The sequence below is a fragment of the Rhinoderma darwinii genome, chromosome 9 (genome assembly GCF_050947455.1).
Source record: "Rhinoderma darwinii isolate aRhiDar2 chromosome 9, aRhiDar2.hap1, whole genome shotgun sequence".
Lineage (NCBI taxonomy): Eukaryota > Metazoa > Chordata > Amphibia > Anura > Rhinodermatidae > Rhinoderma > Rhinoderma darwinii.
The window spans coordinates 21,925,047-21,937,587 of record NC_134695.1 but is presented as its reverse complement, the minus strand read 5'-3'; the positions used below and the strand labels follow the sequence as shown (position 1 = coordinate 21,937,587).

At 43.9% G+C, this 12,541-nt stretch overlaps 1 protein-coding gene across 2 annotated transcripts; it reads left to right on the top strand.

The window, feature by feature from the left end:
* Positions 1 to 236: 236 nt before the first annotated feature.
* LOC142660285 (uncharacterized) lies at positions 237 to 10,886 on the top strand. Of its 2 annotated transcripts, none has more exons than XR_012850447.1 (2): positions 237 to 364; positions 9,974 to 10,886. XR_012850447.1 is itself a non-coding variant. In XM_075836876.1 (2 exons), the coding sequence occupies exons 1-2, from the start codon at positions 1,577 to 1,579 to the stop codon at positions 9,997 to 9,999; spliced, it is 915 nt and encodes a 304-aa protein (XP_075692991.1). In that variant the 5' UTR covers positions 1,004 to 1,576; the 3' UTR covers positions 10,000 to 10,886. The 2 variants fall into 2 exon arrangements, 1 of the variants encoding a protein (XP_075692991.1); XM_075836876.1 differs by lacking the exon at positions 237 to 364 and adding an exon at positions 1,004 to 2,465.
* The last annotated feature ends 1,655 nt before the right edge of the window (positions 10,887 to 12,541 follow it).

Here is a 12,541-nt window from a genome sequence, read left to right as displayed (position 1 = left end):
AATGGTTGCTTTTTAACCAGTAAGCAGCAGCTCCAATGTGAGTCTAGCTGGGGTGTATTTAAGTTGCTCAGCAGTCTCATGCTGCAATCTAGCACATCTTGATGTCACTCTCAACGTCACAAGCGTTAACCCTAACGTTTAAAACTCTGTAGAACTAATGACGAAGCTCTTTACAATGTTTATATATATTTATTTTTTCTTTCACTTAATAATTTTTATTATTGCTAGAGGTCCAAAGCGATGAAGAGCAATCCCAGCGACGCCAACTGCTGTGTCTGGATAGGGTAGAGGGAGTGGCTCAGCTTCAGTGTGTGGTAAGCACTTGTGAGCTTGATGCCCCCCTGCTGAAGAGAAGACTGCAAAGGTAAGTGTAAAATGAATAAATGGGTTACATATAGAACTAGAATAATATTTACACGCAGGGGTGTAACTACATTGTGCTGAGCCACACGCCACACTTTTGAATAACCTCGTCCACCTTAAGCATGGACCCCAGAACCGACATAAAAATGTAAAAAAATTTACTCCCCACTACTCGCTCTTCTTGCCTTCATGGCCTGGTACACAAGTCCCACTACCACATCTGGCCGGGCAGCATCAGGAAATTATATGAGACAGTAGACACCGTCTTAACGCTTTGTGAAATACGAGGATCCGGTTTTAAGTGGGGCTCGCCCATTCCAGGTCGACCCACCCCACTGTGACCGCAATTAATATGCCACTGTTTTAACAACCTTTTTCTCCTCTGCTCTTATGCATCTATTTTTGATCATAGATGGGGTTTTAAGATTGTACCAAAACAAATCCTGTATCTTCTATTTTGTTTATGTGAACCTGTCGGCGTGTTAATGTTGCCCTAACTGCGGGCAGTATGATATAGTGACAGGTGCACTGATTAAACTAAGCTATGTGTTAGGGTATGTGCACACAACCTCTTTTCAGGAGTAATGGAGGCATTTTACGTCTCGAATTACGCCTGTCATGTCCCTCGACTTAGGTTTCTATTCACTGTCATGTTATGTTATATGCTCCTATTGCAGTTGCTTTGCTTTATTTAGTTTGTCCCTGCTATCTCCCTGTAGCTAGGCTCTGAGGTAATAGCTCCTCCCTTCTTTCTGTGCTTAGTTGTCTTTCCTCATGGTTTCCATACTGTGTAGTCATCTCCTGCTCAACTCTGGCAAAATATCATCTTTTCACCTGCTGGTTTGTGTACATTACAAGTATTTCAGCCTGAAAATAAACTTCTCTGGAAACTTCCCACGTGCCTCTTCAGCTGAGTTGACGCTATCTGACAGTGTCTTGGTGTGAGTACCGGTTCAATACAGACATATACAGTGAGATTGTCTCAAGGGCCCTACAACTTACAGCCTGGTCATGGAGTCAGAATAGTGAAAAGATGCTTTATATATCTGCCAGATCCTGCTGTATAGTCAGTGTGCAGCTCCTGCAGAGATAGTCACAGACAAGCAACTGCCTGCAGAAGAAATCATCAGTGTGTGTGACCCCACAGCATAGACCCTTCTAGCAAGCTAGCACCCCCACCTCTGTATTATCCACATCCTGTCTGTGAGGTGTCATGTCTGAAGAGAACATTGCACAGTCTTCTCAAGGTGAACCATACCTACAGTCAGAAGAAAGTATGGATCCTAGTCTGCAGTACAGTGAGAGAGCTAAACGCTCTGCTAAGCCTACATGGAAGGTTACAGAGAATCTAGAAGGTGCAAAACATGAACTTTCTTCTGCTGTCTCAAACTTCTGGCAAAGATTGCTGAGTCACATCTCCACCATCTCACAGCCTGCTCACAATGTTTCACCACTAGAGGGAGCTCTAGAACAGCTTTGTACAGCATATGAACATTATTCACTGAAAAGCCAGGAATATGTTGGCATTTTGAAGAAACTTAATACAAAGGATTCTTTAGAAGAATTTGAAAGCTTCCAGAAACTTAATTTGGAACGAGACAGCCTAGTATGCAAAATTAAGTCTAACACAGAGGCAAGAATCGCGCAATTACAGGAAACGTCGTCTCGCATTTCTAAGTCTACCAGTCGTTCAAAACTATCTTCTAAGTCAAGATCTTCAAAATATTCCACGCTCAGCGAACAGCTCATAAGAGCGCGGGCAGAAGCAGAGGCTACTAAAATACAGGCCGTCTTTGCGCAAAAGAAGGCAGATATGGAAGCCGATGCAGCGCGCCAAAAGGCGGAAATAGAAACTTTAAACAAACAATGCGAGCATGCCACAGCTATGGCATGGTTAAAGGTTTTAGAAGAAGCTGCCAGGGGAAGTGAAAGAGACAGCATCAGTGTATGTGAAGTGGAGGTAGAAGATCCTCTTAAGCGCACAAGAGACTACGTACTAAGCCAAAACAGTGAACCTGTGATTGCTGCTAATGATCCTGACAGCGCAAATATTTCTCCAGAGCAACGGGGCACAGATTCTTCTGCAGCATTCTGCATCCAAGGTCAGTACAATGCATTACCAATTTGTCATCCTTACCTTTCTCCACATACCACATTGCACCAGAACCCTGCAGCTCAGCAAGCTCATTACACAGACGCCCAGGTGAAATCCAATATGCTAGCAAGTCACCAGACTCCTGACAACCACATAGTTCCAGTTCCATGTGTAGCTAAACCTATGGACTTTAAACTATCTCCTGGATTGAACGCCCGTGCAGACCCGTATTTCCCTATGTCTCTTAGCCAGAACACCGCAAATAATATGATCAGCACTACTCAGCCAGCAATACTCTGCCCAAAGTCAGAGAGAACTGACATGACAGAGTTTGCAAGATACATGGTTCGCCGCGAACTTACTAAAACCGGCCTCACAAGGTTTGACGACCAGCCTGAGAACTACAGGGGCTGGAAATGTGCCTTCAGAACCGTTATTAGTGACATTGGCATTACTGCTGCTGAAGAACTAGATCTGCTGATCAGGTGGCTCGGTCCACAGTCTACAGAACGTGTCAAGAGATTGAGATCTGTCCACATCGAGAATCCAACTGCAGGCCTCATCGCTGCTTGGGAGAGACTGGAACAAAGCTTTGGCAGTCCTGAAGCCATAGAGAATGCTCTGTTTAAACGGCTGCAAGGTTTTCCAAAAATATCTGGCAAAGACAATGAAAAATTCCAAGAGCTCAGCGACCTACTCTTAGAGCTCCAGCTGGCCAAGGCAGACCCACACCTACCTGGCCTCAGTTACCTAGACACAGCTCGTGGGGTAAACCCAATAGTTTCCAAGCTGCCGTACAATATTCAAGAAAGGTGGACTACACTTGGGTCGAGATACAAAAAAGAAAAGCAAGTCTCCTTTCCTCCATTTTCTTACTTCTGTGAATTTATCAGGAACATTGCAGAATCCAAGAATGACCCAAGCTTTACCTCCAGTGAGTCCAGTGGTCCTGGTTCACCCCATCCTAAGTACGACAGCCCACGTTCTAACTATAGAAACCACAGAGGTCCAGTGTCAGTGAAAAAGACTGATGTCCTTCCCACACCCTCATCAGCTCCAGACAAGTACAACCAAGGTGAAAAGATTGAAAATCCTAATCGCCTATGTCCTATTCATAAGAAGCCACATCCTCTCAAGAAATGCATTGGCTTCAGAAAGAAACCGCTCCAGGAACGCAAAGAGCTTCTAAAGAAATTTAGGGTATGTTACCGATGTTGTGCGTCTACTGAACATTTCGCTAAAGACTGTAAAACTACTATTAAATGCATAGAGTGCGGCTGTGAGGACCATGTGCAAGCGCTCCATCCATCTCAATTCAGTCCTGCTCCACCTGCACATTCCACTCCTGCGATAAATCATGGCGGGGAGAATGCAGAGCAAGCAGCAAATCTTACTACTGTATCTTCTTCATGCACAGAAGTCTGCGGAGACGACCTTTGCGACAAGTCCTGCGCAAAGATATGTCTAGTCAACGTATACCCCAAGGGTCAACCGGAAAGGGCCGTAAAGGTGTATACCATCCTGGACGATCAGAGCAACCGTTCACTCGCAAGATCAGAACTCTTTGACCTGTTCAACTTAAAAGGAGATGCTTACCCTTACACCTTGGGTACTTGTAGTGGCATTACAGAGGTCTCCGGAAGAAGAGCCAGTGGACTTATAGTGGCTTCTCTCAACAATCAGGAGATACCCTTACCCACACTTGTTGAGTGCAACCAGATACCATCCAACAAAGATGAGATTCCTACGTCAGAGGCTGCTCTTCATCACACTCATCTAAGGGCTATAGCGAAAGAAATACCAGCCCTTGACAAGAGTGCAGAGATCCTACTTCTGCTCGGTAGAGACATTCTCAGGGTACATAAGGTACGCCAGCAAATCAACGGACCACATGATGCTCCGTTTGCCCAACGCCTTGATTTAGGTTGGGTTATCATAGGCAACGTCTGTATAGACAAGATGAAGAAGCCTACCAAGATTTCCTCATTTAAAACTCACATTTTGCCAAATGGTCGCAACACTTATTTTCAGCCATGCCCACACCATTACTGGGTGAAAGAGAAGCGGAACAACAGTAAGTGGCAGCTTGACCACCAAGATAATATGAACACATTCCTGTCCTGGGATGACAGTCTTGGAGCAACAGTGTTCAATTCTACAAGTGAAGACAATAAGTTGGCACTTGCAAGAGAGGATAAAGAATTTCTCAAGGTTATGGACAAAGAATTTGCTCAGGATGAGTCTAACAGCTGGGTAGCACCTTTGCCTTTCCGTTCCCCAAGACCAAAATTACCAAACAATCTACAGCAAGCAGTTTCGAGATTTTCCTCTTTAAAACGCACCCTAAAGAGGAAACCAGAGATGGAAAAACATTTTGTAGACTTCATGCAAAATATATTTGATAGAGATCATGCAGAACCTGCACCACCACTAAAGGAAGGAGAAGAATGCTGGTACCTTCCATCCTTTGGCGTGTATCACCCTCGCAAGCCTAATCAAATCAGAGTGGTGTTTGATTCCAGCGCTCAGCATGAAGGCGTTTCTCTAAACAACCTGCTCCTCACTGGGCCTAACCTAAACAACAACCTCATAGGAGTACTCATCCGCTTCAGACAAGAACCTGTTGCAGTAATGGCTGACATCCAGCAAATGTTCCACTGCTTCATTGTCAAGGAAGACAACAGGAACTACCTCAGGTTTCTATGGCACAAAGACAATGATGTCAACAACAAGGTCACAGATTACCGGATGAAGGTACACGTCTTCGGCAACAGCCCCTCTCCTGCTGTAGCAATCTATGGATTGAGAAGGACAGCCCAGGAAGGTGAGAAGGGGTATGGATCTGATGCTCGTCAATTTGTTGAGAAGAACTTCTATGTAGACGATGGACTTAAATCCTTACCCACAAGTGAAGAGGCAATCGATCTCCTCACCAGAACGCAGGCAATGCTGTCTGTAGCAAATCTCAGACTTCACAAGATTATCTCTAACAGCCAGAAGGTAATGAAAGCGTTCCCCTCTGAAGATCATGCAACCAACTTGAAAGACCTCGATCTTGGTTCTGATGTTCCTCCTATACAACGAAGCCTAGGTTTGCTGTGGGACATTAAGCAAGACACATTCACCTTCCAAGTGTCAGCCAGTGACAAACCTTTTACCAAGCGAGGAGTTTTATCTGTTGTGAACAGCATCTATGATCCTCTTGGCTTCATAGCCCCCGTCACCATTCAAGGCAAGAAATTGCTGAGACAGTTTACCACCGAGAACATAGACTGGGATACTTCTCTGCCTATTGAGAAACAACAAAGGTGGAAGATATGGAAGGAGTCTCTGAAAATATTAGAACAACTCCAAGTCTCACGTTGTTACGTTCCCAGCTCTCTTTCAGCTGCCATCAGAAGAGAAATACACATTTTCTCTGATGCGTCTATCGAAGCCATAGCTGCAGTAGCCTATCTGAGAATCCCAGGAACCAACAAGCCTCACTGTGGATTTGTCCTGGGTAAGGCCAAACTAACCCCAAAACCTGCACACTCTGTGCCAAGACTTGAGCTTTGTGCAGCTGTGCTAGCAGTAGAGATTGCTGAAGTTATTAAAAACGAAATGGACATTGCAATTGATTCATTTGCTTTCTACACAGATAGTAAAGTTGTGCTTGGTTATATATACAACCAAACAAAACAATTCTATGTATATGTCAGCAACAGAGTAGAACGCATTAGAAGTTTTTCTACTCCTGGGCAGTGGCAGTACATCTCCACTGACCTTAACCCAGCTGATCGTGGAACAAGACCTGAACCGGCAGCAGGCCTATGTGACATGTGGTTGTCACCTCCAAGATTCTTGTATGAGGATCCCTGTTTAATTCCTACCAACACCACCTATGAGATGGTGGATCCCGAGTCTGACAAGGAAATCAGGCCTACAAATACCACGCTCTTCACTTCTGTAATTCCAAAATTGAAGCTGAAGTCACATCGCTTTGAGCGCTTCTCAAATTGGTCATCTATTGTGCGAGCTGTTGCTCACCTAATTCATATCGCTCACTGCTTTGCTAAGGACACATCAGAGTGTCATGGCTGGCATATCTGTAAAGAACACCCTACTGTCGCAGACATCGAACATGCTGAAGAAGTCATTACCCGTTGTGTGCAACAAGAAGTATACAGTCAGGAGATTGACAATATTACAAAGGGTATCAATCTTTCCAAGAGCAGTGCACTCTTTGAACTGAATCCAGTGCTTGATCATCACAAATTGCTGAGAGTGGGCGGCCGTATAGTGAGATCTGATCTAAGTAGCAAGGAACAAAATCCTGTCATTATACCAGGTCGGCATCATATTGCTACACTATTGGTCCGACACCATCATGAAAGAGTGCAGCACCAAGGCAGACAGTTTACGGAAGGTGCCATCAGGTCAGCCGGCTTGTGGATCGTAGGGATGAAGAGATGCATCTCTTCCGTGCTCCATAAATGTGTCAAGTGTCATAAGTTAAGAGGAAGACACCATCAACAACAAATGGCAAATCTCCCAGCAGACCGACTAAGTACGGAACCGCCCTTTACTTATGTTGGGGTGGATGTCTTTGGCCCATGGTCAGTTGTTACACGAAGGACCCGTGGTGGAGTCGCAAACAGCAAACGGTGGGCTGTGCTGTTTACATGTCTCAGCATCCGAGCAGTACACATCGAAGTGATTGAGTCTATGGATTCTTCTTGCTTCATCAATGCCCTCCGAAGATTCTTCTCTATCCGAGGACCCGTCAAGCAACTGAGGTCTGACTGCGGCACTAACTTCGTGGGAGCCAGCAAAGAACTGCAGTTAGACAATTTCTTGTCTAACAATGGGTGCACATGGGTGTTTAACCCTCCACATTCGTCTCACATGGGAGGATCATGGGAACGCATGATTGGAATTGCACGCAAAATCCTTGACTCCATGTTGCTGGATCACAAGTCTTTGCTTACTCATGAGATCTTGGTCACCTTTCTTGCAGAGGTGTCCGCCATAATCAATGCAAGGCCACTAGTCCCAGTATCCTCGGACCCTGATTCCCCAGTTATTCTTACCCCAGCTACGCTTCTTACCCAGAAGATCGGGACTGCTGCAATCCCTCCGGGAATCTTTGACCACAGCGACATTTACCGACGCCAATGGAAACAGGTACAATACCTGTCCAACGTGTTCTGGCACCGCTGGAAGACAGAGTATTTGCACATACTTCAAAGCCGTCACAAATGGCAGACGTCGAGACCTAACCTCCAGGAAGGTGACCTTGTTCTTCTAAAGGATAAGGAAGCCCATCGCAATGAATGGCCAATGGGTCTTGTTACCAAGGTTATGCCTAGTGATGATGGAAAGACTCGAAAGGTAGAGGTCAAGGTGACCAAAGGAGGCTCAGTGCGAGTTTTCTTCCGCCCAATCACTGAACTAGTGCTTCTTCTTCCAAAGAAAGAAGGCACATAAAGGACACAGCCCCCAGCTGGCTGCTAGCTGTGTTATATTTGGAACACCTTACCATTTGGAATATACAGTGGGTTGGTGGAAGTATTGGCAAGTTGCGGCTTCCCCGATCCGAAGATGGGTTTCTTACTTGGAACTTGTACAAGCGGATACCTACTGTTGTGGACTATCGGCAACAGACTTGGACTATAACTATTGTCATTGTTTGCATGTTCCTTTTGTCTTTCAGGTTCCAGGATCCACTACTGGACATTATTCAAGGACATTCTTTCAAGTTTGATTTTATTGTGAAATCTAAAGATTTCAGACGGGGAGTGTCATGTCCCTCGACTTAGGTTTCTATTCACTGTCATGTTATGTTATATGCTCCTATTGCAGTTGCTTTGCTTTATTTAGTTTGTCCCTGCTATCTCCCTGTAGCTAGGCTCTGAGGTAATAGCTCCTCCCTTCTTTCTGTGCTTAGTTGTCTTTCCTCATGGTTTCCATACTGTGTAGTCATCTCCTGCTCAACTCTGGCAAAATATCATCTTTTCACCTGCTGGTTTGTGTACATTACAAGTATTTCAGCCTGAAAATAAACTTCTCTGGAAACTTCCCACGTGCCTCTTCAGCTGAGTTGACGCTATCTGACAGTGTCTTGGTGTGAGTACCGGTTCAATACAGACATATACAGAGAGATTGTCTCAAGGGCCCTACAACTTACAGCCTGGTCATGGAGTCAGAATAACGCCTGAAAAGACGGCTCCAATACGTCGGCAAACATCTACCCATTGCTTGCAATGGGTCTTACGATGTTCTGTGCAGATGAGCTGTCATTTTACGCGTCGCTGTCAAAATACGGCGCGTAAAATGACGGCTCGTCAAAAGAAGTGCAGGACATTTCTTGGGACGTTTTTGGAGCCGTTTTCTCATAGACTCCAATGAAAACAGCTCCAAAAACGCAGCGAAAACGCAGCGAAAAACGTGAGTTGCTCAAAAAACGTCTGAAAATCAGGAGCTGTTTTCCCTTGAAAACAGCTCCGTATTTTCAGACGTATTTTGTTAATCGTGTGAACATACCCTTACTCTAAAGTTCCGCGTCATATAAGAGAAGTCATAGCTTTAGCACCGGCTCGTGTCCATTGTTAGTGCAGCATTAGTGTGCTAAAAGGTTCCTTTTAAAGGGGTTTTCCAGTCCCTAAAAATTGATGGCCTATCCTCAGGATAGGCCATCAATAGTTTTGTGGTCGGTACGAGCACTGCTACTCCTTCATTTCTACTTGCTCACTGTGAATCGTCGACCCGGATGTAGCGGCGATTCACAGTATTGCAGCCCTCTCCCAATGAAGTGAATGTGAGAAGGGTGCAATACTCTGAATTGCACTACATCTGTGTCGACGATTCCTCGAGAGCAAGTAGAAATGAAGGGGAAACAGCGCTCGTACAAGCGCTGCACTCCCTTCAAAACAGCTGATTGGCGGGGGTCCCGGTAGTTGGACCCAGACCCATCAGCTATTGATGGCCTATCTTGAGAATAGGGCATCAATTTTTAGGGGCTGGGAAACCCCTTTAAGTATTATATTCATTAAATCTGCATAAAAAGGAATATATATATGTTTATGCTAGAGTAGAGTAGGGCCCTGCCAAAAGAGTCTACCTTGTCGTAGTGGCAGGCTTCAAAATCTTTCGGTCAAATAAAAAGTTATTAGTTATGTATCACACAAAGAGCGTGATATTGTGCTGGACAGAGTATCGTTAACGGGCGGTGCCACGGTAGGGGGGCCCAGACAATTTAGCTGTATGGGGCCCTGAAATTCCTGATGGCGGCCCTGCAGATACCTGTGTGACAACGCATAGCCCCATCCGTCACACCTTGCTATGTTGCCAGGGGACATGTTATTCTTGCTATTGTGTTTACATGTAACGCATGGGGACATGGTATGTCCCACAGATACCTGTGTGACATCGCATAGCTCTATACGTCATTTTTGATATGTCCTTTATAAAAGCTTTAAATAATATTTTAGCAATCTATTTTGAACTGATTCAATAATTTCATTTTTAACATAGAACTAGCGATAATCTACAAGAACTAGACTCAGATGTTACTTTGGTGGAGTCTCCGTCCGGGACCCCTAATCCAGAGGAAAACACGCCTGTGCCGGAGGAAAGGGCATCGCCCCCACCACGACGTCGTCGAAATCGCAAACGTCAGGAAGGTTAGAGACTATCGTCTATCGACACACAAGTGCTGGCACATCTGCAGCGAATATCTGAGGACAGTTCGGAGGACGCCTTTGGCAAAACTGTCACTCAACATCTAAAAAGTATGCCCTCTGAAAGGCACCTTCGCTGCCAATCTACCATACTTGGGGTCATTGAAACATTCATGAACAATCCTGCTCCGATGGAACTCTGCAATGCAGTAGAGTTTCATCGGAGCAGGCATGTCATGCATTTTTTCGCTCTCAGCAGTCCACCCCCACCGCCACCGTGTGCATCAACTTATCGTGGATATGTGCCCTCCTCCCAGCCACAATTCAGCCAGGATCGTCAAACATTCTCTGCCACCGGACAGTTTTCTGGAGGCCAATATGCATACCAGCAAGTGCAAGGGGCTGAACAGCAATGCGCTTACGTGGCGGGGCCTTCGTTTATAGTGGTTTTTTTTTACAGTTGCATTGTTGTTGTTTTTCAATTTCTGCTTATTTGACAAAAAAAATTGTTGAACCAAAATTCTTTGTGTTGTGTTTTTTTAATGCTTATTAGGTACAATACATTTCACATGTATGGTAACGAACGTTGTATGTAGATTAGCACATTACACTTCATATTGGTCAGGATTTCTTTGTTTAATAATTGTGAACGTGTATGATTTTTAACCAACAACCAAAAGTAACATTGTAAAAAATACCTATATAGAACCAGACCTAACAATAAACGTTATGGTAAACGTCCACACATATCAAAGAAGAGCAAACAATAAATACCTATAACTGTATGTGAGGACAGATATTAGCACCCCTAAGGGAAAAATATAAAACCAAGTACAACCAGAGAATTTGCAAAAAATATATAATCCTTTATTACAATAAATACAAGAACATGTTGGCCATCAAGACCTAAAAACCACAAACAATTAAAATATGCACAGTGGACAACATGAGGTTATTGACAAATGGCATATATACAATAAATCAGAAAATGCAAACAAGAGTCATACTGACAGTCATGCCATAAATGTGTATAATCAAAAAAATATATATAGCAGAAGCCTGGAGCTGTATCTCCAGAAAGATATGCAAAGCCTGAACAGTATAATATAGACCCTGGTCAAAAATGGCATGCAAAAAAGACTAAGTAGCCAGCACTGAGTAGTCAGTGTGAGTATGTAGGTATAGAGACCAGGAAATCACCTAAAGTCATAATAAGTCCAAGAAGCCACACCCCTTGAAAAAGCTACCGCGAAACGCGCGTCGGGGCTCCAGCTGTGGACATTCATTTTTTTGATCTGGCATGCAATACATTGGTTGGTATGGCTTCTTGGACTTATTATGACTTTAGGTGATTTCCTGGTCTCTATACCTACATACTCACACTGACTACTCAGTGCTGGCTACTTAGTCTTTTTTGCATGCCATTTTTGACCAGGGTCTATATTATACTGTTCAGGCTTTGCATATCTTTCTGGAGATACAGCTCCAGGCTTCTGCTATATATATTTTTTTAATTATACACATTTATGGCATGACTGTCAGTATGACTCTTTTTGGCATTTTCTGATTTATTGTATATATGCCATTTGTCAATAACCTCATGTTGTCCACTGTGCATATTTTAATTGTTTGTGGTTTTTAGGTCTTGATGGCCAACATGTTCTTGTATTTATTGTAATAAAGGATTATATATTTTTTGCAAATTCTCTGGTTGTACTTGGTTTTATATTTTTCCCTTAGGGGTGCTAATATCTGTCCTCACATACAGTTATAGGTATTTATTAAAAGTAACATTGTGTTTGCATTTATATTTATTGAAAAAAGTGAACATATAATTGTAATGAGGTATTGGTATGTATTTCTGCACACAATTCCTTTTACCATTAAGGGCACGGCCAGACGTGGTGTTGTTTTTCCGCTGCAAATGTTGGTGCACATTTGTGCCAATTAAGCAAATAATCTGCCCCAATATTTGCATATTTCACAGGTAATTCAGATGTTGCCGAAAAGACAGCGGACTTGGCACAGATTTAATTTTTTGCATTGCAAAAGCTGAAATCCGCAGTGAAATTCCGCTTCTTCTCCGCAACAGTCAGTGCATGCTGCGGACGGAAAATTCCGCAATACAGCCTATGGTCGGCAGCTGAGTTTTACGCAATCTCTGAACTAACTTGCCTCAAAATTTATTGAAACAACTTTAAAAAAGGGCCGCGGGAGAATTCCACTGCGGACTGTCCGCAGCGGAATTCAACAGCAATTCTGCCACGTCTGGCCGTGCCCTAACTTACATAACATACAATGGTATTGCGGCAGAAATACATAAGCTCGCAACCCACGTCAAGGGTCCTCATTGCCTTGCGAGTCCCTAACTAATAACTCCAACCAGGATAAACTAAAGTAAACAGTCTGGAACAAAAAATGA